This window comes from Solanum verrucosum, unplaced genomic scaffold, assembly GCF_900185275.1.
Source record: "Solanum verrucosum unplaced genomic scaffold, falcon-dt-bn FXZP01000072.1, whole genome shotgun sequence".
NCBI classification, from domain to species: domain Eukaryota; kingdom Viridiplantae; phylum Streptophyta; class Magnoliopsida; order Solanales; family Solanaceae; genus Solanum; species Solanum verrucosum.
The window spans coordinates 1,546,468-1,571,468 of NW_026020208.1; the positions used below are offsets into that span (position 1 = coordinate 1,546,468).

General features: G+C 32.6%; 2 protein-coding genes across 2 annotated transcripts; one reads left to right on the forward strand and one right to left on the reverse strand.

Annotated features, from left to right (window-relative positions):
- The first annotated feature begins 4,209 nt into the window (after window positions 1–4,209).
- LOC125830249 (uncharacterized) lies at window positions 4,210–9,161 on the forward strand. The gene is made up of 6 exons (XM_049509463.1): window positions 4,210–4,422; window positions 5,386–6,180; window positions 6,547–6,737; window positions 7,099–7,305; window positions 8,027–8,087; window positions 8,579–9,161. Exons 1-6 carry the CDS (start codon window positions 4,210–4,212, stop codon window positions 9,125–9,127), a joined length of 2,016 nt encoding a protein of 671 aa, XP_049365420.1. The 3' UTR covers window positions 9,128–9,161.
- A 772-nt stretch (window positions 9,162–9,933) lies between these two features.
- Window positions 9,934–13,380, reverse strand: LOC125830178 (putative disease resistance protein RGA3). The gene has a single exon (XM_049509374.1). The coding sequence runs from the start codon at window positions 13,351–13,353 to the stop codon at window positions 9,934–9,936; it is 3,420 nt and encodes a 1,139-aa protein (XP_049365331.1). The 5' UTR covers window positions 13,354–13,380.
- Window positions 13,381–25,001: the final 11,621 nt, after the last annotated feature.

The following is a 25,001-nucleotide window of genomic DNA, read 5'->3' on the forward strand; positions in this document are numbered from 1 at the left end:
ATTTTCTTCCAAAGAGTTTGGTGGCAGACTTGATTTGACTAGTGCTAGAAATTTCAAATTTTTTGCAAAAATGAATAATTTTCATAGTCCAATTGATTAAATACATCGGAAATAACTTTTATGTCTTCATAATATAAAGTTAAAATTGCGTACATATCATTTATTTCAGACCCTGCTTATGAATTTTACATTGAATATGTTGTTTAAAATACTTGCATTAAGAAATGAAGGGCTTTCATTTCAACAAGACATCTGATAATGAATGGATAAAGAAAAACATAATTCAAACAAAGAGAAGATGCTACCTGCTACATCCTTATGTAAGCCTATATAAGATTACATTCTTTTATATCAAATCAAAGACATAAAAATGAAAACCCACTCTTTGATATTATTACTAGTTATTAGTATAGTTTATGTGGATAGCCAATATGATCACATCCAATATGTATTGCAATGGCAGGCTACTTTTTGCAGAATTGAAACTTGAATAAGTGTTCCACAACATGAATTTACAATACATGTCTCTGGCACGCGAAAGCTATACGGGCTTAGAGGGCATGTATAGTAAATGCATGTCGTGGAACATGACTTATACAATTTCAATTCTATAAAATGTAGTCGGCCACTGCTACATATTACATGTGATCACATTGACTCTCCACATAAACTATACTAATACCTAGTAAAAATATCAAATAGCGAGTTCTCATTTTTATGTCTTTGATTTGACACTCATGTAATCTAACTTTGAGAAAGCTGGTGGGTATAAAACTTGTTGAACTCATAGTCTTATATAGGCATATATATTGATTTCATGCCAAACTTATGAATGGAGTAGGTATACCAATATAGGTTTCATGCCAAACTTATGCGTGGAATAGGTAAGTCATGACATGCAAAGCAATATCACTTTTTGATCTGGAAAAAAAATATTAAAAAAACATCAACTTATAAAGTTTCCTTTTGGTATTTAACATGCAATTATTGTGATTTATAATATATTTTATGTATTATACATAATATATATTTCTTCCTTTACCACAGTTTATGTTGTATAAATGAAATTTTGAAAGTTAACGAAGTTTTTTTTTTATGTTTTCAAATATTTTAAGCTATTAATTATTTTGATTTACAATCACATTCCACTCTTTGACACCGTTCGGAGAGTGTTTGACATGGCGGTTGGGAGGCCATAAATATTTATTTTGAGAAAAGAATATTTTTATTGAAAAATTACGTGTTTGACAAATCAGTAAAAATGCTTCTAAATAAAAGCAGGAGATGCAGAAACACAAAATTATTTTTCTCAAGACCAAAATATGCCTTTCATATATACACATTTACCAATATATCTCTTATTAATTAATTAACATATCTCATAAGTTTGGTTAAATTTCATTTAAGAATTTTATTTTTTATTTTTATATAATAAATTTTATATTTTATTTTCCGTGTATATATAATTATTCTATATTTTCCAAATTATTTTATGTATAATTTTACATAATTAGAAAAAAAGATAATAATAATAATATTTTTGTAAGGTTAGAATAAAGAGAAAAAAAAAATAACAATTAAAGATCTCAACCCTAAAAAAAAGGTATAATATTTATTGAAAATTTAAATATGTACATTTTAATTTAATAAAAATAAAAGTTTAATTAACTTTTTTATAATAGATATTTAAAATAGTTTCTCTCTAAAAAAAAATCTTAATATTAAAGTACATTAATAGTTGTCCTTTTTCATAATTTGACTCTCAAAATCATTTTTTAAAAAAGATCAGTTAAACACAATTTGCTTATGAAAAATATTTTTCAAAGATATTATAAGGAATATTGTTTCGTATTTTTTGATTGTGTATTACTATTTATTGGTTCATTTGTTCGTATATATCTTGCTATTTTAATTTATTGTCTTTTTTCTTTTATAATCTTGTGCTGCATATTTTTCTTTTGAGCCGAGGATCTATTAGAAATAACTTCTCTACGTCACAAAATAGGATAAGATTTACGTACCCCCAATCCTCAATTGTATTACACTGGGTATGTTGGTATTGTTATTTATCTTCTTCTCAAGCGCATGACCCACCATATACAAAAGACGATTATGCAGTGTTTCTCCAAGTAGAAGATTTATGGAAGGGTACTGTCTATCTTCTGTTTTCTTTGGTGATTTTATTTTTTTGATCTTAACACTTTTTTCTTATAATTTTTACTTATAGATAGGCTTTTTGACGGCTTTCAAATTTGCGCTTCGCAGAAAAATATTTTATTTATAAACTTAAAGGTTCTTGAATTTTACTTCAAGTTCTATCTATTATATACATTTTTGTATGTTTATATATTTTCTGTATATTAAAAATAGCTAACAACATCCTATTTATAATAGTAAGCATCCAAATTAAATTAAGACTACAAAATATTTATCCTATATGAATTAGGACAAATAAATTCTAACTAGACATTAATTAAATAAATATCAAAATAACAAATCCTAAACAACATAGAATTCCTACTTCAACTTTGAATTAATATTCCAACAAAGTATTTTTTTTCCTTTTACCATAACTTATTTTTTTTTTCAAAAATAAAGTAAAAATCAAGAGTAACATTTTATGTTTGACTAATTAATTTAAAATATTTTGTCAATATTAGAATATTAATTTGTATCATGTAACAAACACAATAAACTAAACCTCATGCCATCACTTTATCATAATCATTAACTCCGATATCAATTGCTAAGATAATACAATTCAAAGATACGCTTAATTGATATTATCCGTTTTAAGCCTATGCTGACATAAATTGCAATGGAGACAAATCCTTTGGAGTTGTCAGTTGCACGTGAGGTTAATATAAATATTTTATGTTGTACCTCCATATTCATATTATATTCATGAGCACGTGTGCACTTTCTCCTTCTTTTTTTTGTCTTGGAAAAAAACAGACTGTCATTGCTACATTGGGCTCATATGCCAAGATAAAATTAAAAAATTGATCTTTAATGAATGTTGATTCTTGGAGTTTACTATGTGGAGTGGAGGGATGAATTAGTGACTACATAAAATGATCATCATCAAAGGATATAATAAGTTGGATAGGACTGCTTCTTCCTGAATTGGAGGTTTCGAGTTCAAGTTTTGAGTATGAAAAAATCTTTGATAAGGAGCTTCAGTACAAATCTGAATTAGTCAGACTTCAATATGAATACTGGACAAGAAAAGTAAGTGCAGGCAGAGTGAAAATTTGAACTTTATAGGTTATAAATTCTGGATAATGATATCATCTCATTAATATAAATATAAGATTTGAATTAAAACAATGAGTTTGACCGAACTCGTACATTGATGATTCAGTTCAGTGGTAGAGTCAGAATTTTCGAGAGAATTGAAAATAGAAAAAAATATGGAACATCAAACTATAGCCTAGGATGCTCCTAATGTTTTCTATTATTGGGAAACTAACCTCACTTAACAGCAAAGCTTTCCTTTTTTAAAATTGTTATCTTAAGTATTATTTTAATTTTTGTGCCATAAAAAGAAAAAGAAAAACCAACCAAAGAATTGAATGACAGAAGTAAACAGATTCCTCAACCTATGAAGAAATCTAGAAGACATATAGTTCTTAATTTTGTTTTAGTAAAAGTATTGAGTGTTTGTTGTACACAAGTTATTTTTATTACACCTTCCATCTCAATTTGTTTGTTTGATTTTGACAATACAATTTTATTTTTTTTTTAAAATAAATTAAATCTTGTGGTCTTAAACTAACGATGTGTAGAATGTACCAAATGCACTTTAATTTTGAGGTTGAAAAAACCCTGCAAAAATTGCAGAGAGAATACCTTCAAAACATAAAGAAGTAAACTCACGAAAAAGTCAAGAGAGAGATACAATATCTACTATATAAATATAGGGAGACTGTCTATAATAGACTCAATGTGCTTCGATCCTTCTCCAGATTCCACTTATAGGGAGAGACTATTGTTGCCCTTCAAAATATAAAGAAGTAAATACACGAAAAAGTCAACAAAGGGATTCAACATGTGCTGTATATATACAAACACAAAAGGTAATTTTGATCTTGAATATACATTATAATTTTTCGACGACACCCCGGCCCTTAACTCTGCCTCTGGCCAGCATAAAAACAATAAAACTAGTTTCTCTTGTGGATTTGTGGTGAAATATTACAAACAGGAATGTTGAAAAACAGCATGGTGAATGCTTCTGCTACATGTTGCACTGTTGAGCAAGAACTGAAAGAAGAGAAAACTCTGAATGTCAATATTGCTGAGATTTCTGCAGAATTGCAAAGGGAGAAACAGAAAAACGCGAAGCTCATGGAGAGAATATCAGTTCTTGAATCTCACATACAAGAAAAACACAAAGATTTCATCTTCTCGAATGGAAATGTATAATTTCTCAACTCAACTTTTTATATACATGTAGGTATTTTAGCTTCACTATTGGTAAGTGTGCCACACACTGGTTGAGGGAATGAGTTGTTGTCTCCTTATATGGTCTTAGAGACAGTTCTCATCTCACGAGCTAAGCTTTAGAGATTGAGTTAGGCACCCGAGGTCTATTTTCATCTGATTGAGCTAACTTGTGATTATCAAATATCTAGGAAGTTTCTTTTTTCGCGACGTTCCTTTGCTCTTCTTGAAGACTTAATGTTCAAACGGACAGTTACTTAAAAGATGCTATGAAATGATTGGTTGAACTTCAATAGCTAAGACCTCTGCAAGTTTCTCCTTAGGCAGTGAAGTAATGGCATCATATATTTTTTGGGGGGTGGGGGTGGTGGAGCAAAAACTCTATCAACAACTGTAGAAAGGAATGTATCAAGTAGCTTGCTGGAAGTTATAAGCTATGTTACTCGAACTCTTCAAAAAGGCCGACTGGTGTGTGTCTAGTCCTCCAAAAGTAGCACATTTTGGAGGATCTAACACATAGGTGACAACATTTTTGGAGAGTCTGAGGAACATAGGTTACTATTGTAAATAGAAGTATAACATATGAGTTTCCCTCGGAGCGTATGCAGCAACATGATTCACTTTCAAAGTCAAAGAAATTGCAGAAGCATTAGGCGGAGCATAGTAAAAAAAAACTGAAATCGAATAGAATCTGTTAACATAACTAATCACTTGCTACTGTTTCAGAGTTTCAGCACTACTGCAATTATGTTATGTTGAGAAGTAAAATTTTGTCCTGTTATATTTATCTATGTATATATGCAACTTCAGAGATATTAAGCATATAATATAACAGTTCTATTAGTGATAATCTTTGTAAATTTATGAACATTCATATATACTTGCTTAATGCTGAGTACTAGCTGAATATGTCGTGTTTCATATATATCTTTATCACAGGCCAGTAGTCAAAGTATAGACGAAAGACATTTCAGAAAGCTCAAGAGACAAAGAGTAGCACAATGTATCGACACTAATGAGGACAGAACACGAAAAATGGACTCAGAGGTGAAGGATCATACCGAAATTTTCCTAACGAAAGACGTTCATACGGAACATTGCCTAGTGAATTGGATGAGCATGGATGATACTCAGTTTCTGAATTTTGAAAGATCCAAAGACAGTAATTCAGCTGAAGAAAATGACCCTGATGATAGCGAAGATGAAGATGACCAAGAATCCGAGGACAGTGGCACTTATACTGACACTGTAGATAGAGGAAATGTCAAGAGCTTGCAAATTGAGAAGGAGATCGCTGAACTGAAAGAAGATATCGGTGAAGCAAGTGATCCACCAGTCTTGGGAAGTAGTGATCATCATGCAGATCCAGCAGAAAAAAGTTCACCAACTGATATGGACGATTGCAAGAACACAAATAATGAAGAAACCTATATGCTCGAAGCCTACGAGGAGCTTTCAAAAGCCTGTCCTATTGATCATGGAATAAGAAGACCGGGAAGTGCATCGTCACATAAAAAGTCCCTAAAGATGGCATTCTGTCCCAAGGAAGTAAAGAAAATGCTAGGATCAAAAGAACTTTCACTGGAAAATGCTCAATCTCATACTATGAGAAAAATCTTAGTTTTCGCACCTCTTGGTATAAGGCACGGGAGTGAAGACATGTATGAACTAGACTTCAATCATTTCAGCATTTTACACAAGGGAGAACCATATATAGATTCAAAAAGTCCAGGGGTATGCTACTAAACTTCAATTATATGTCGCTTCACTGTTTACTAATTCTAGACCGTATACATAGATTATACACTGGATTATACATGGTTATACACATTATACAAATTAGTTTAATTCATCATTCAATGAAGCAACTGTTTATTGTAAGAACAGAAATCTGCCCATTGTAAAACTATTCATTTAGCAGAAGAAAAGCTCGATTTTCTTGATGGCCATGCTCACTCATATAATATACTGTTAGAAATCATTGAAAACTATTAATTAAGTTATTCTACTAAACATGAATGTCTAAAACTTTTGTTGTATCACTTTCTTATACATACAAAGTGGTTCAAATTTCAATTGACTTGATATGTTCTGTACCAGGAGCATGTATTATACGATAACCCTGGATTTCGGAGGAAGATATTATATCCCAACAGACACAACCCAACCTTGTGTCCTGTTAAAATACTTGAAGAGGAGAAGTTCATGCGTCCCTCGGATGCCACCTGCCCGTCATGCTTATTCCTATGCATCAAGTATGGAGGAAGGACAAGAAATCTTCCTCAAAATGAGTAAGACTGCATAACTATAGTATTTCCGTACATTTCGTTGCAATAATATTGACTTAATGTTTCATGTATTGACCATATAAGGATTTTTTTTTGTGTAATATGGGTTCAGTTGACTTATAGGTAACTCTCCATATCGAATCTGATATGACAAACTAAAAATTGCAGTGATAGTGTAAACATCCTTAACATTGTAATGTATATAACTTGAACTGATCTAGTTAACATTACACCAAAATTGAGTTTTTAGTTGTCTAAATATATATCAAAATCTTGACTGAAGGCACAAACATGAAATTAATTAGGCATTTTTTCTCATAGATGAGATTTTATTAGTCTGTAAATTGATGCATTGTCATACCAGATATGTCCGGCAGAGAATGGGAAGAAACAAACTGAAATCTTTTGGTCCGGTAATATGTCGGGTGGCAATGCTGATCCATATTCGCAGCGGAAGCTTCTTCTTTAAGGCCTTAGGAATTACACTTCTCTTCATGGCTGGCTTTCCTAATGACCTGGTTCAAAGAGAAACCAACTATAAGAACTTGGACCTCTTACAGAAGTATTACAGGTATTCTGCATAGCATGTTTGTCTTGTGTACGTCTCAAGTAGCCTATAGTGCATCGTGGAAAAAGAGTATATACTCCCTCCATTTCATTTAGTTATGTTAGTTTTGACTTGATACGACGTTTAAGAATGTAAAAAAAGACTTTTTGAATCTTGCGGTGTTAAGCTAAAATAACATACCAAAAATACCCTTTGTATCTTGTAGTCTTGAACATGTCATGTACACTCCTAAGAGAGGGTCGTTATGGTAAAATGGTAATGTTGGAATTCAAAACATACAAAATATATAAAAACATTCTTTTTGAAAGAAAGACACATAAATCGGGACGGAGGGAGTACATATTTACAAGCTATCAGATGCCTATAAATGATTTGGTATCACAAAAACAACTCCGAATTGATCAAAGGAAGCAAATGTAAAAGAAAAAGAAAAAGAAAACCTTTTCGAGCCTTGGAGCAATGTAAAGTTTGTCTTCATGTGACCTCTAGGTCACATGTTCGATCTGTAGAATCAGCCACTGATGCTTGCTTCAATGTAAGATGCCACCATCACACCCCCTTGGGTACGGCCCTTCCTTGGACCCTTCCTTGGACCCTTCATGAACGAGGGATGCTTCGTGCACCTGGCATCCCTTTTACCTTGTTCGCAGACGTTCTGCTGGAATTTTTTTTATTTTGTTGGGCTCGAAAGATTCTTATTGTCAAATCATCTCCTTATTTGCAGGACAGATGAGGATGCAGAAAGGGAGGAGTTATTTCTATCACATTCTGAGACTGATGCTATTGTAAGATCTGCAACTCAGTCATTTTCTCTGAAATCTGTGGCAACTCTGCTGCAAAGTAAAACCCAGTTACATCAACTTATGAATAATAATTCCTTCCTAAATGTTCTCAAGAATACTACTTCCATTTCAAGATAAGTGTCTTACTTTTCCTTTTTGTCTGTTTAAAAAAGAACGCCTCTTTCTATATTTAGTAACTTTTTCATTCCAACATTCTAAATGACATGTTTAAGACCAGAAGATTCAAAGAACATTTTGGCACATTACATACATTTTTAGTTTAAGGTCACAAGATTCAAAAGCCTTGCTTTATTTTCTTAAACTCCTTGCCTAGTCAAACTAAAGACACTTAAATTGGAACGGAGGGAGTATAAGTAATTACTAGGAAAGATAATCATTGTTTGTGACTTTAGTTTGGAGTTTTAACTTTCACATCTTAGACTAATTGACACCTTTTTATGTCTTTTCTGATGCAATTGTTCACGTTGTTCCAGAATACTAGTCCCAATTCACAGCAGGGGAAAAAAGCATTGACAAAATCATCGAAAAGCAAGAGAGAAGCAATCTCTAAGAGCAAAACTTCAGAGAAAGCTACAACTATACATTCTGAACCTTCATGTTCTGCCCCACCTCCAGCACCATTTGGACTAATGGGCTACGCCTCGTCTCCAAGTCAGATGACTATACCAATACCATCACCTCAAGCACCAGCAGATACGCGAAAACTTGTAATGGCTAATACCGTGCCCAATATTCACTACCATAACCAATGTACATATCCTGTTTTCCCAATGTATCCACCAAATTCTGTCACACCTTTTGTATATTGGCCTCAACCTAATGCGTTCGCTCCATTTCCTTACCCCTCTTCTTATAGATATATTGCACCTGGAAGCTGCATTACATTACCTCCATATTCTTCTTACTATAATCCTTTGATCCCACAAACTTTAGGGACTGATGAGAAGCAAAATGGAGCATTAGATGAGGCTAAAAGGGAGTCAAACAGTAGTTCAAGCAGTACAGATTCAAGAGAGAAGTAAACAGGACTTCTAGTTTTCTACTTCTATATTGAGAAATAAGATTAGGCACATTGTTACTTGCAAGAACAGTTTTGGTAGCCCTGATGTAAGTAAATAACATTGTTGGGGACATTAAAATTAGCCTACTGACTTGAATGATGACAATTATACGAATTCAGAAATTTTCTACTTGTTGGTACTTGCATAACAAGAGAAAATTAGTAACATAGTTTCAAACATAACAGCAACAGAAGATATCCAAGTAGATATGCTCAGTGCTATCAAAGGCAAAAAGCGCAAAAAAACTCTAACCATTGGGGCTTTAAGTGCAAAACACAAATAACACATGAGCCTATAATGAATAAAGGAACAAATGGAGAACATACAAATATGTATATATAGTCTAAGGCTAAGAATTATAATAAAAAATAACAAACATATAGACAGAAATTGGAAAAGAGACGGATAAAGTGAAATATCAATTGTTTAGTGTCACCTTTTCAATTGATAAGGAAAAGTATGTCTTATAGCCTTGATGATACTGAAGTGCATGTGAAGAGAGGCGAAGTGCTCAACATGTTTTGCGCCTCACTTTAGGGCTTAAGTGCGCCTTTGATAACTCTGGATATGCTTGCCTTTGACCACGGAGCAGAACAGTCTTAAGTCATATGATATAGAATTGACACAAACACAGGTTTATGTGATTATAATAGAAAGATGTAAAACTACACATACCTGTAATAATCATAACTATTATGCCATCACTTCACGAATAGTAGCATTATCAACTTGAAAATATATTGTTATTATTTCAGTGGTGATGCCTTCTACAAGTGAAATCTCCTTAGACCACTGAACCTCTCTGATGACAAGTTGATACTAAGAAAATCACAATTTTGACTGATTTTCACTTTTGGAATGTGCTCAATCTTGTACCAGTCTTCTCCTTGTCCCGGTTTGCAACGCTTCTCCAATATTGCACAGCCCAAAATGTTCAAGGACTGGAGGTTCATTCTCTCCATACACTCTGGCAGTGAGGCAAGATTATCACACTGTACTATGTTCAGTTCCTTGAGAAACGTAAGTTCGCCTAACCACTCAGGCAATAAAGTCAAACTTGAGAATCTACATACAGAAAGAGATTGCAGATTGTGGACATGCCGTAAAGCCTCAGGCAGTTGCCAGAAACCCAACTCCTCAGGGTGAATAACAGTATCTTCTCTAGAGTGGAACAATGGCAGACCATCAAGGTGAACGCGGTGAAGGGAATTCAGGTGTTTAATCTCTTGTGGAAAAGAAACCAACTCTGGACACCCAAAAATTTCAAGTTCCTCCAGAGAAGCTAGGTACTGAAATCCTTCAGACAGAAATTTCAATCTATCAGAGCATCTGACTGACAATTTACGGACAGAGGTGAGGCCTTGCAATCCCTGCTCGGGTAGAGACTCTAGTTGGTGGCAGTAACCAATATCCAGGGACTTCAATGCTGTGAGGCTTGCCAGGCTGTTTGGTAGTACTTCCAGCTTTGAGAAATCCATAATCGTCAATATTTCAAGATCGGTGAGGTTCGTTAGCACCTCTTCAGGGAAAGAAGTTAGTTCCTTGTTGTTAGCAATTTCTAAGCAGGTTAGACTGCAAAGATTAGAGATAGAGGCTAGAGTCATGTTTGAGCATTTCATAATTCTCAAATTTCTGAGTGTTACAAGGTGTGGAAATGTCAGCAAAGGGCAGTTTTCAATCCACATTTCGTGAAGACTCGGAAATTGCTCTTTTCCTTCTTTGATTGAAACTCCTTTTAAATTTGGGAGCTTGCACATCTCAAGTGATTCCAAGGACGGGAACTTTCTTAATTGGGATACTCCGCTTTCAGCGTTACTGTCAATGTACTCTACATGAATTCCCCTCAGCGAAAGATATTTCAAACAAGGAAGCTGAGCTAGTTGAGAGAGATGCAAGCAGTATTTACAATCATGAAGATAAAGGGTAATGATTGTTCTCAAAACTGAAGCCCTCATCCAACTTGCCAAGCATGTACTTCTGAAACCAGATACCTTCAAATGCTTAAGGTCGGAATGAGGTTCTAGTGCTTCGAGAACCTGCAGATCAACATCCTTTGATGACTCACACCGAATGGAATGGTTCCAGTACAAAGCTAAACTGTGGAGGTTTCGCTTTGAATTTAGAGCTTCTTTCACCCCCATATGATTTTCAACCCTCTCAAGGTGCTCAATAACTAGTTCTCCCTGAAGATTCAAGTCTCGCAATTCACTAAGCTTGGAACATCTTTTTTTCCCTACGACAAACTTGTTTAAAGTCTTGAGGTGTGTCAATTGTGCTATATTAGGAGGCATGTGACTCAATGGACAGCCTCTTAGCCGAAGATGTCGAAGATTTCTCAGATAATTCAGATGTTTCGGTAAAACACGAAGTAAGCAACAATCTTCTACACTTAGCATCTGCAGATTCTGAAGAGAACATATACTCTGAGGAAGACTCTCAATACATGTACTGAAAAGGTCCAAATACCTTAAATGAATTAGATCTCCGATTGCAGATGGCAATTCCTTTAACTGAACAGAGCAAAAAATCAACACCCTTAAAGAACCATACATTGCGATTGTCGAAGGGTTGTATGGTATAGTACTTTTAGGAAAAGCAAGAAATGACTTATCTTCGGCATGTATTGTTTCATGTCGAATTCTGCTTGTCGATATCTTTTTCCCTCCTTCAAGTTTTGTTGCATGAATTCCATCATCCATTATAGATTGGGCCAGGTCATGAACAAGATCATGTATCTTAAACAACATCTTCCCATCTGAAGTTTGTTGCACTTCTTGGAACAAAGATCTCCAGTATAATTCGCTCCATATTTCATTACCTTTATCCTCAGGTTCCAAGTTTCCCTCCGATGAGATAAATCCGTTGGCCATCCAGAAATAAATTAGCTCTTCTTTGTCAATTTTGGAGCCCTTCTCAAATATCGCGCAATAAGCAAAACAGTGTCTCAAATCTTGAGGAAGGTGAAAATAGCTCAACCTTAGAGCAGGCAAGATTGAGCTTTCGTCTTGTGGCAAATTCCAAAAATCACTATCTCTGACAAACAACCATTCTTTTTCATCGTTCTTAAAGCGCAAAAGACTTCCTAGAGCTTTAGCAGCCAGAGGAACCCCACAACATCTTCTTACAATCTCTTTTCCAATATCCACAAGTTTGGAGCTTTCTTTTCTGTCGAGACCAAATGCACGTTGCTTGAACAACAACCAACAGTCATACTCTGACAAGCAGGATAAGCGATGTGGCTGTACCGTTCCCATAATTGAAGCAACCTTTTCTAGACGAGTAGTGGTAATAACTGAAGTACCTCTCGAACCAATTGTTAGTAAGGCTTTTAATTTATCCCATTTCTCCTGATCTTCATTCCAAACATCATCCAAAATGAGTAAATATCGTTTCCCTCTCAACAAGTTTATGAGCTGACTTTGTAACGAAGCTAACTCGGAAGCATTTATATATTTCCCAACTATGGCTTCTAGGATTGCTCTTATCAACCTCTTCTCGTCAAAATTATGTGACACACAAACCCAAATTTTCAAATCGAAATGTTCATGTACCAACACATCATTGTAAATTAATTGAGCAAGAGTAGTCTTTCCAAGACCTCCCATTCCAACTATAGGGAGAACCAAAAGCTCTTGAAAATCATCCACATGCTTCGTTAAGATTTTGACAATCTTCCTTTTGTCATTGTCCCTTCCGTAGACTTCTGCTGAAGTTAAAACAAAGCCAGTTTCACGTACTTCGTCTGTCGTGGATAATCGTTTCTTCGAAGTCACTTCAGACAAATGAAATTTAAGACGTTCCTCGGCAATTCCATCTAGTTTCCTGATGGCATCTTTAACCTTTTTCCCTATCTGTCGACGAAACAAAAGATTCTCCAAGGTAAAACCAGATGGCATTGAAATGCATCCAATTCTTCGGGATTTTTCCTGCAACCTGATCACTTTCACTGCACATTCATCCAAGACATCATCAACTTCATAAGTAGCACAATTTAGCTTCTGCAACCAATTTCTTATTGCCTTTTCTTTCAGTTGTTCCTGGTCTGCATCCTGAAGGACAGCCTTGATTGTCGATAGCAAGCTTGAAAGTTTTATTAATTCTTCATTGACGCCATAAAACAATCCAAGTTCCTTTTGAATAAAAGAGCTAAGGTTTTGTAACAAAACTTCAACGAAAGCTTCAGCCATTTTGCCTAGCAAATCAAACCAAGGAAAATTTTGAATAGTTCAAATATCAGTAGGAGAGCTTTCAGAATTGTTCAATTAAACGTACATTGCTCGAATTTTTCAAAAATACTTCCACGTGCATGTCGGATCCTCCAAAGTAGTGCATTTTAGGACGATCCGACACGAGTGCAACAACAGCTTTGAAGAGTCCAAGCAACATAGTATTAAACAGATAGTTTCACACTCTAGCTATCAGTTGTTCCCTTTCTTTTAACCAGAACTATCACCATCTACCCCTTTTCTTATCTGAACTATTACCGTCTATGTATTAAAACATAGTTCGTTGAGTAGGCGCCGCTAGTTCATGAAGAAAAAGAGAACAATTGATAGTTGACCAACTTTGAGTTGTGTTTTAATACATAGAACACATCGCAAGTATCATTTTTTTTTTGCGAGTTTCACAACTCAACTATTAGTTGTTCCCTTTCCTTGTCTGAACTATAACCATCTATCAGGCAAGGAAAGGGAACAACTAATAGTTGAGGTGCGAAACTCGCAAAAAAATGATACTTTCGATGTGTTTTTTTATCATTAACTGAAATATATTCTGTAATTCAAATGATTTCTTAATGAAAAACATTTTTGTAGAGCAAACCCTAATTTTGGTCCTCTTCCATTGATTCCCTAACAAAACAAGTTCAATTTTGATATGAACACAAGAAAATTTGACCGCAACTTGCATGTACCTCGATTAATCTACCACACAACCTACTATAACTCACAAGCACAGTACTTGATGAGCTCACAACAGAGTAGTTTAAGATATTAACACAATTTTTAATAAGAAATCAAAATTGGTGAAGGTAAAGAAAAGTATCTATTAGGCCATAAAAATTATTCACTATTGTTTTTATCACCTGACAAGACAAGAGAGTTGCTGGTAGGGTAAAAAAAAACATTTTTTCACCTAAATTTCATAAACTAAAAACTAAAATTTCAACATTTGTGAATTCTAAAAAGTACATTTTCGTTTGTTTTTTTTCACCTAAATTTCATAAACTAAAAACTAAAATTTCAACATTTGTGAATTCTAAAAAGTACATTTTCGTTTCAATTTGTTTCTCATGTTTTGATGTGACACGGAGTTAACAAAGTAAAGAAAATCTTGTGGTCTATGTCAAATGTATTAAACTATCCTTTAATTTTGTACTTTCGTAATTAAATAGAAACAGTTGTTAAAAAGGGATAGAGCCTTCTTTTCAAAACAGACTAAAATGAAAATAAACAAATTAAAACGAAGAAAATACCTTTCTTGAACTTACCAGAGAAATTCTTGAATCTATTTCTGATGCTTCAGATGTAGCAGCAAATACATTAGGTTCTGGAATTGAAGTTTACAAAGTGAAGGAGGACTTCTCAGCAAGTATTACTGGAGCAAGAGACTCCACCTAATAATAAATTATGATTTATTTGCTTAAAGGTCAAATAAAATAGTACTATTTTTGATAAATCTTGGATCTTCTGCCAAGTATTCTATGATATTTTCTACATAATTTGGAATATGGTTTGATTAGTCATTTTTTGAGTACGACATAAAGGTGCCTACTAGTTAGGATATTTAATAATGTGATTTAACTATGGATTTCAGTTGATATTTATGTTTTTTAATTATGAGTGTGCATAACTAAATATTTAAATTTGTGCAGTACTCGAATTGATGAACGGTTTGGTGTGTCAAAAACTAAATTTGAAGACATTTAATCCACTGTATAAACCTTATGTATATACACACAAGCAAGCTATGTTGCTTGAACTCTTCAAAATTGTTGCCACAATCGTGTTGAAAGGACTATTTTTTTGAAGGATTCGAGCAACATAGCTTGATTGTATAAATATTTTTACACCAACAATACAAAGAACGTAAAGACTCATTCTCGAACGCGTGTATTCTATGTTAATTAGTATAAATTTCTTAAAATAAAAAAAATAAAAAACGAAAAATTTGAGCAGATGCAAGAATTTCAAAAGAAGACCTAGCAAAATAAGTCACGTAATTAAGATAAAACAAAATTTGAAAGATTGAAGATGTAAGAAATGAACAACAAAGAGCAAAAGAGAACAAAAATTATTAAAAGCAAAACAGAGGTCTACACAACTTAAAAGAAAGTTAATTGAAGAAACTAATATAAAAAAGAATATACCTTTATCCAGAGAGTGTTGTGCATATATACACCAATTTGAGCATTTTAAAGAATAAATCATTAAAATAAATTGACAATAGACCAAAGGCTAAAGCTATTGGTTTTATAGAATGTACAAGGATATGCAAAGTTTTTTAACATATGGAATTTAAAAAGAAGTAGAAAACAAAAGAAATTTGTAATGTTATAACTAAAGAATTAAAGTACAACTCTTGGAATTCAATTTATGTAATTATGTAATTAAAATATTATTATGTAATTGGACATTTCATCATTTAAATTAAGTGGAAGGACAAAACGGTAATTCAACTTTGAGGTTAGGATAAGTGGAAAGGCAAAATGGTAATCCAACTTTGAGGTTAGGAACTTCCCACTTTTAATAATATATGATATTTGTATCTTTCTTATTTTCGCTTTTGTATTTTTCTTGCAATTCTGCTTCGAAAACTTTTTTTTTCTCGTGAGCTACCCTACAAGCTACGAGAAAGGTATGTTTACACTTTATCTCACACGTTTCATTCGTGATTATTTTATTCTTCAATTTTAATATTCCTATTGTTTTCTTCACTTCAATAATTCTATTATTTATTGTTGTTATTTAAGTCGCTGATTATCATAAACAACATCTCTACCTTCACTAAACAGGAGATACGACTGCACGCATATACACTACATTTTCAGACCTCAATTCTGAAATTACATTGAGTATGTTTATTGTTGTTATTAATTATCTCTCTGTTGTTGTCATTTTTTTCCTTATAATATAAGCATTTGAATTTATTTATTTTGGAATTTTGTAAAACCCATAGTAAAATAATTTCTAGGATTTTAGAGGAATATGCTATTCAATTCAGTGTACCATTTTTTTTTAGAAAAAAGGATAAATAAGTCTTCCTTTTTTTAAGAGCTATTTGTCCAAAAGTGAAGGAAGGTTCTTGTGTTTGATGATTTCCAAGAAAACCCAACTAGACCTATAAATATTTGGGAGAATTTGCTAGTTGGTTCTTAGTACTCAAAGAGTAATAGTTATATATATCGTCAGTTAAAATAATTTTTATACTATCAGGTTAGTAGTAACATTTATTGTAAGGTTTTCAATTCATGTATGTTATAGTAATTTATGTGTTATTATCTTATTAATGACTTGATTGTTATGTTGTTGCTACATTCATGTTGGATCCTCAAAAAATTCAATATTTTTTGGAGGATTCGACACACAACTGTAACATTGTATGAAAAATGTTGATTTCTTGAATGATTTGTTAAGCGCTAGCTATCTTCGATGTAAAAAATATACACACAAGCAAGTTGTGTTGCTTGAACTCTTCAAAATTGTTGCCACAATCGTGTTGGATTCTCCAAAAAAGGACTATTTTTGAAGGATTCGAGCAACATAGCCTGATTGTATAAATATTTTTACACCAACAATACATAGAACTTAAAGACTCATTCTCGAACACGTGCGTTGCACTTGTATTCTATGTTAATTAGTATAAATTTCTTAAATTAAAAAATATAAAAAAGGAAATAATTGAGGAGATGCAAGAATTTGAAAAGAAGACCTAGCAAAATAAGTCACATAATTAATATAAACCAAAATTTGAAGATTGAAGATGCAAGCAATGAACAACAAAGAGCAAAAGAGAACAAAACTTATTAAAAGCAAAACAAAGGTCTGCACAACTTAAAGGAAAGTTAATTGAAGAAACTAATATAAAAAAGAATATACCTTTATCCACAGAGTTGTGCATACACCAAATTTTGAGCATTTTAAAGAATAAAGCATTAAAATAAACTGACAATAGACCAAAGACTAAAGCTATTGATTTTATAGAATGTAAAAGGATATGAAAAGTTTTTTAACATATGAAAGCTAAAAAGAAGTAGAAAACGAAAGAAATTTGTAATGTTATAATTAAAGAATTAAAGTACAACTCTTGGAATTCAAATTATGTTATTATGTAATTAAAATGTTATTATTTAATTGGACATTTAATCATTTTAATTAAGTGGAAGGGCAAAACGGTAATTTAACTTTGAGGTTATGATAAGTGTAAGGGCAAAATGGTAATCCAACTTTGTAATCATTTTTTCCTTGTAAGGTTAGTTTTCAATTCATGTATGTTATAGTAATTAATATGTTATTATCTTATTAATGACTTGATTGTTATGTTGTTGCTACATTCGTGTTGGATCCTCAAAAAATTAAATATTTTTTGGAGGATTCGACACACAACCGTGACATTGTATGAAAAATGTTGATTTCTTGAATGATTCTTGAGTGCTATGTGAAAAATGTTGATTTCTTGAATGATTCTTAAGCGCTAGCTATCATCGATGTAAAAAATATACACACAAGCAAGTTGTGTTGCTTGAGCTCTTCAAAATTGGTTGGATTTTCCAAAAAAAGGACTATTTTTGAAGGATTCGAGCAACATAGCATGATTGTATAAATATTTTTACACCAACAATACATAGAACTTAAAGACTCTGTCACGACCCGAACCTACACCCTGGACGTGGCCGGCACTCGAAGACCATTGCTGGTCCCCAAGCGAACCCTCATCCTGGCTGACTACAAGCGGAAAACTGATTCAAGCATACAAAGCTTAAAAACTGAAATAAAAGTTCATAAAACTTAAATATAAACTTTAAGTCCAAAGAAAACTCTGTATAATAAAATATATGCAACTCGCCATAAAAAGGCAACTTTAGTCTTTAAAACATTTAATAAAATAAATGATACATACTTCTCAACTATACTGACTATCTATGAAGCCTCTAACTGATAAAGATGGAAGTCGGGACAAGACCCACGACATCCTAACAACTGATATAATTGAAAGGTAAATGAAGTCCTCTGAAAGCAAGGAGGCTCACCATAGCTAAATTAAACTCTTTGATGTATCAACGAAGCTCCTGTTGATGATCCTGAATACCTGTGTCTGCATCATGAGAAGATGCAGGCCAAATGGCTCAGTACATGGAATGTACGAGCATGTAAGAGGAATTCTAAAACATAAACATAAGCTTGAAACTTGATAGAAATGAAACATACTTACCTCTTCTCAAACTTACTCAACTCAAGGAATACTCAAGGGTACTCAAAACTACTCAAACTTACTCAACTCAGAAGTACTCAAGGATAAGATACTCAACTCCGAGATTAGATACTCAACTCAAGGATATGATATTCGATTCAAAGATATGATATTCGACTCTGGATACTCAACTTTGAATACTCAACTCTGAACTCATTTCAATATAAAACAATTTAAAACAAGTGCAATATAAAGAAACAAACTGTTTAAAAATATGTTGTCAAATCTGTGTGTATGCAAGGATACAACATAACTCTTGAAATGTATATAAAAATACAATAAACTGATGTATATAAAAATACAATAACTTCTGTGGGAGTTTTTCTAACCGACAACCATCACATAAGAGCTATTGTGATGATACAACGATCTTCCTCACGTTGCCAGCGCATCCTATACCTGGCCAAAGGTATAGGACCTGAACTGCCTAATGGATCCACTAGTCTATTTCAAAAAAGGTTCATCTAAAAAGTATGACCATTTTCTACCCATGGTGGATACATGGTTTATGGAGGCTGTGAGTTGTCTAAACTCTCCCCCATATCGGTGCTCAATACTACTCCCAAAAATATACTAGCTCTTATGTTTTAAAAACATACTTCTTTCTGCTGATTTTAGATAATTGCTCAAAAACTTTGCTCAAAGGCTATCTTGGAAATCTCAGTTTCCCTGCTTGCTTTATTTAGAAAGCTATTACTTTTTTCTGAAAACTAGCCCGAAGGCCCTTTGGAAATCTCAGTTTCCATTCTTATTTAAATGTGAAAACATTTATAAACTCTTTGAGAATACTTAGTCCTCATATACTTTTGAAGAAAAGAACTTCAAACTTTACTCTTTACTCTTTACTGAACTCAAAACTTAAGTCTTAAAACAAAGTTAAAACGTTTGTAAAAGACTTCTTAAAATATGGTTCATACCAAATTATGTACATGAACTACTCAATGCAAGGTTTTCAATAACCATAGATAGAACTCAAATACTTGGAACTCAAGAACTTCAATGATACTACTAATTTCAAGAATGCTCAACTCAAAGGGTTCGTGCGGAATTATGAGCATGAACGACTCAACTCAAGGACTCAAAGATACTACTCTTCTTAAGACTGCTCGACTTATAGGATTCATGCCGAATTATGAGCATGAACAATTCAACTCAAAGACTTTATGGGTAACATGTAATAGTCCCATGCTTAGAAATATAATCTCAAAGGGGTTTAGGAACTCAATACTCAAGACTTAGAACTTGAAGATACTACTCCTCTCAAAGATACTCAACTTCTGGAGTTCATGCGGAATTTATGGGCATGAACGACTTGACTCGTAGGTCTACATAACATTATGAAACTCATGTATGTGACCCTTCTCATTCTCTGACTTACTTCCTCAAAACTTAGTTCAAATCGATAGTTGATCTCAAAGGATTCACAATTGAACTCAAAGGCTTTCTTGAACTCTACTCTTAACTCTCTCTTGAATTTGAATTATGAATTCAAGAGTTATGATTCATGATATGAAGGATCTCAATAACAATATAACTATTCGATAATTAGGAATATAACTTTTAAAAGAAACGTGAATTCAAGAACCCAAAATCAACTTATCTCAAGAATACTCAAATCTAGGGAAAGTATCTTAGATTACTCTTTTACTGATCTGAAAGTAGAGGTAGGGCGTGAGGACGAACTAGTCCAACACTATGATAGCCTTACATACCTAGAAGAACAAGATTCTTGAAGAATCTTGAAGAAGAACTTGATTAGAATCCTTGAAACCCTAGCTTGAAGGTAAACAATCAAGAAAACCTTTCTTGAGATTCTCGAGTTAGTTTCTTGAAATCTCTATGGCCAAAAATATGATTTTCATGAGTGAAGATGAAAATCTGATTGTTTTGAGCTTTTTATTTGTCAAGAAATTTGTTGATGATTTTCTTGGAGGTAAAAGGCAAAAACGACTCTTTTTAATATTTTCCCGTCGGCTAATTCGTAACAGCACTGTATAGGTTACTAAAATAGTCATAACTTTTTACTCAGAAATTGGATTGACGCGAAATTGGTGGGGTTGGAAAGTAGATTCAATTACCTTTAATTGGATAGGTTATGGCTCACGTAACTCTTAATATTCTAAGAGATATGGTCGTTTAAAGTTGACCCAAGCAGAATCTTACATCAAAACTTAATGAAACTTCAAGAACACTTATCAAGAACTCATCAAGAACTCTAATCTTTAAATTTCAAAAACGAAACTACGCTGAATAAATCATGATTGGCGTGTGGGTGAAAGAACCCAACACTATGAAAGCTTACATACCTCTTAGGGCTTAATCCCATGGTGACAATCCGCAACAACTCTCAAGCATCTCGACGAACGCTGCGATCCTTTCTCTTTTCTCCTCTTTTCTCTTCTTCTTTTCTCTTCTTGAACTCTCAACTAAAACCCTAGGTGTAAAATAGGATTATAAAACTGAACCTAATCAGATTAGACCCTTAAAATATTATTAAAAACGAATTAAATCTGGTTGGGTAAGGAAAAGACCAAAATACCCCTCTTTATTTTCGGCTAACTTTCCTTAACTGGACAGCCTATCTTCAAAAGGTCATATCTCACTCATCCGACCTCGAAACATAGCAAACTCCGTGGCGTTGGAAAGATAATTCAAAGATCTTCGCTACGGTATCTCGTAGCACACCTAATTCATCCTGAGCCAGGAGTTATGGTTGTTTGAAGTCGACCCAAAACTCATACTTAAGCATAACTTGCAAAATTTCAGATTTTGCTATTTCCAATTTAATTCTTTTTTAAACTCAAGGTGCTATATCTAGTGACCTTAACACTTAAGAAATTTTAAAATCCTTGGTAAAATCTCACTCACTACGAAGAACGGTTCGAGTCTTAGTTCAAAAAATTTCTGGGGTGTTACAGACTCATTCTCAAACACGTGCGTTACACGTGTATTCTATGTTAATTAGTATAAATTTCTTTTAAAAAAAAGGAAAAAATTAAGCAGATGCAAGAATTTCAAAACAAGACCTAGCAAAATAAGTCATGTAATTAATATAAAACAAAATTTGAAGATTGAAGATGCAAGCAATGAACAACAAAGAGCAAAAGAGAACAAAAATTATTAAAAGCAAAACAGAGGTCTACACAACTTAAAAGAAAGCTAATTGAAGAAACTAATATAAAAAGGAATATACCTTTATCCAGAGAGTGTTGTGCATATATACACCAATTTTTGAGCATTTCAAAGAATAAAGCATTAAAATAAATTGACAATAGACCAACGGCTAAAGCTATTTGGTTTTATAGAATGCAAAAGGATATGAAAAGTTTTTTAACATATGGAAACTAAAAAGAAGTAAAAAACAAAAGAAATTTGTAATGTTATAACTAAAGAATTAAAGTACAACTCTTGGAATTCAAATTATGTTATTATGTAATTAAAATATTATTATTTAATTGGACATTTAATCATTTTAATTAAGTGGAAGGGCAAAACAGTAATTCAACTTTGAGGTTAGGATAAGTGGAAAGGCAAAATGGTAATCCAACTTTGAGGTTAGGAGGTTCCCAGTGTTAGTAATATATGATATTTTGTATCTTTCTTATTTTCGTTTTTGTATTTTTCTTGCAATTCTGCATCGAAAACTTTTTTTTTCTCGTGAGCTACGAGAAAGGTATGTATACACTTTATCTTCTCACGTTTCATTCGTGAGATTATTTTATTCTTCAATTTTAATATTACTATTGTTTTCTTCACTTCAATAATTGTATTATTTATTGTTGTTATTTAAGTCGTTGATTATCATAAACAACATCTCTACCTTCACTAAATAGGAGCTACGACTGCACGCATCGACAATACATTTTTAAACATCACTTCTGAAATTACATTGAGTATGTTAATTGTTGTTAGTAATTATCTCTCTGTTTTTGTCATTTTTTTCCTTATAATATAAGCATTTGAATTTTATTTTTCTTGGAATTTTATTAAACCCACAATAAAATAATTTTTGTGATTTTAGTGGAATATGCTATTCAATTCAGTGTACCATTTTTTAGAAAAAAGGATAAAAAAGTTTCCCTTTTTTTAAGAGCTATTTGTCCAAAAGTGAAGAAAGGTTCTTGTGTTTGATGATTTTCAAGAAAACCCAATTAGACCTATAAATATGTGGGAGAATTTGCTAGTTGGTTCTTAGTACTCAAAGAGTAATAGTTATATATATCGTCAATGAGAATATTTTTTATACTATCAGGTTAGTAGTAACATTTTTTGTAAGGTTAGTTTTCAATTCATGTATGTTATAGTAATTTATATGTTATTATTTTATTAATGACTTGATTGTTATGTTGTTGCTACATTCGTGTTGGATCCTCAAAAAATTAAATATTTTTTGGAGGATTCGACACACAACCGTGACATTGTATGAAAAATGTTGATTTCTTGAATGATTCTTGAGTGCTATGTGAAAAATGTTGATTTCTTGAATGATTCTTAAGCGCTAGCTATTGTCGATGTAAAAAATATACACACAAGCAAGTTGTGTTGCTTGAACTCTTCAAAATTATTGCCACAATCGTGTTGGATTCTCCAAAAAAGGATTATTTTTGAAGAATTCGAGCAACATAGCCTGATTGTATAAATATATTTACACCAACAATACATAGAACTTAAAGACTCATTCTCGAACACGTGTGTTGCACGTGTATTCTATGTTAATTAGTATAAATTTCTTAAAATAAAAAAATAAAAAAGGACAAAATTGAGAAGATGCAAGAATTTCAAAAGAAGACCTAGCAAAATAAGTCATGTAATTAATATAAAACAAAATTTGAAGATTGAAGATGCAAGCAATGAACAACAAAGAGCAAAAGAGAACAAAAATTATTAAAAGCAAAACAGAGGTCTACGCAACTTAAAGGAAAGTTAATTGAAGAAACTAATATTAAAAAGAATATACCTTTATCCAGAGAGTGTTGTGCATATATACACCAAATTTTGAGCATTTTAAAGAATAAAGCATTAAAATAAATTGACAATAGACCAAAGGCTAAAGCTATTGGTTTTATAGAATGTAAAAGGATATGAAAAACTTTTTTACATATGGAAGCTAAAAAGAAGTAGAAAACGAAAGAAATTTGTAATGTTATAACTAAAGAATTAAAGTACAACTCTTGGAATTCAAATTATGTTATTATGTAATTAAAATATTATTATTTAATTGGACATTTAATCATTTTAATTTAGTGAAAGTGAAAAATGGTAATTCAACTTTGAGGTTAGGATAAGTGGAAGGGCAAAATGGTAATCTAACTTTGAGGTTAGGATAAGTGGAAGGGCAAAATGGTAATCTAACTTTGAGGTTAGGAGCTTCCCACTTTTAGTAATATATGATATTTTGTATCTTTTTTATTTTCGCTTTTGTATTTTCTTGCAATTTTGCTTCAAAAACTTTTTTTTTCTCGTGAGCTACCCCACAAGCTACGAAAAAGGTATGTATACACTTTATCTTCCCACGTTTCATTCGTGAGATTATTTTATTCTTCAATTTAAATATTACTATTGTTTTCTTCACTTCAATAATTGTATTATTTATTGTTATTATTTAAGTCGTTGGCTGCGGTGGATGCACCTATACATTGCCCTCCTTAATTATTATTAATATATTAACTCCTTTCTGACCAAAAAAAAAAAGTCATTGATTATCATAAACAACATCTCTACCTTCACTAAATAGGAGCTACGACTGCATGCATATACACTACATTTTCAGATCTCACTTCTGAAATTACATTGAGTATGTTTATTGTTGTTATTAATTATATCTCTATTTTTGCCCTTTTTTTCTTTATAATATAAGCATTTGAACTTATTTTTTTTGAAATTTTGTAAAACCCACAGTAAAATATTTTTTGGGATTTTAGTGGAATATGCTATTCAATTCAGTGTACCATTTTTTAGAAAAAATGATAAAAAAGTTTCCCTTTTTTAAGAGTTATTTGTCCAAAAGTGAAGGAAGGTTTATATGTTTGATGATTACCAAGAAAATCCAACTAGATCAATAAATATTTGAGAGAATTTGCTAGTTGGTTCTTAGTACTCAAAGAGTAATAGTTATATATATCGTCAGTGAAAATAATTTTTATACTATCAGGTTAGTAGTAACATTTTTTGTAAGGTTTTCAATTCATGTATGTTATTGTAATTTATATGTTATTATCTTTTCTTTTCTTTTTGGTTTTCCACCCGGTGTTCGAAGCCCACATTGGAGCTCCGACTAAATCCGGATCGTGCACTGCAGGGCCCATTCGGGGGTGGCGCTCCCAATAGAATTTTCTCCATACCCAGGGCTCGAATGCTATTATCTTAT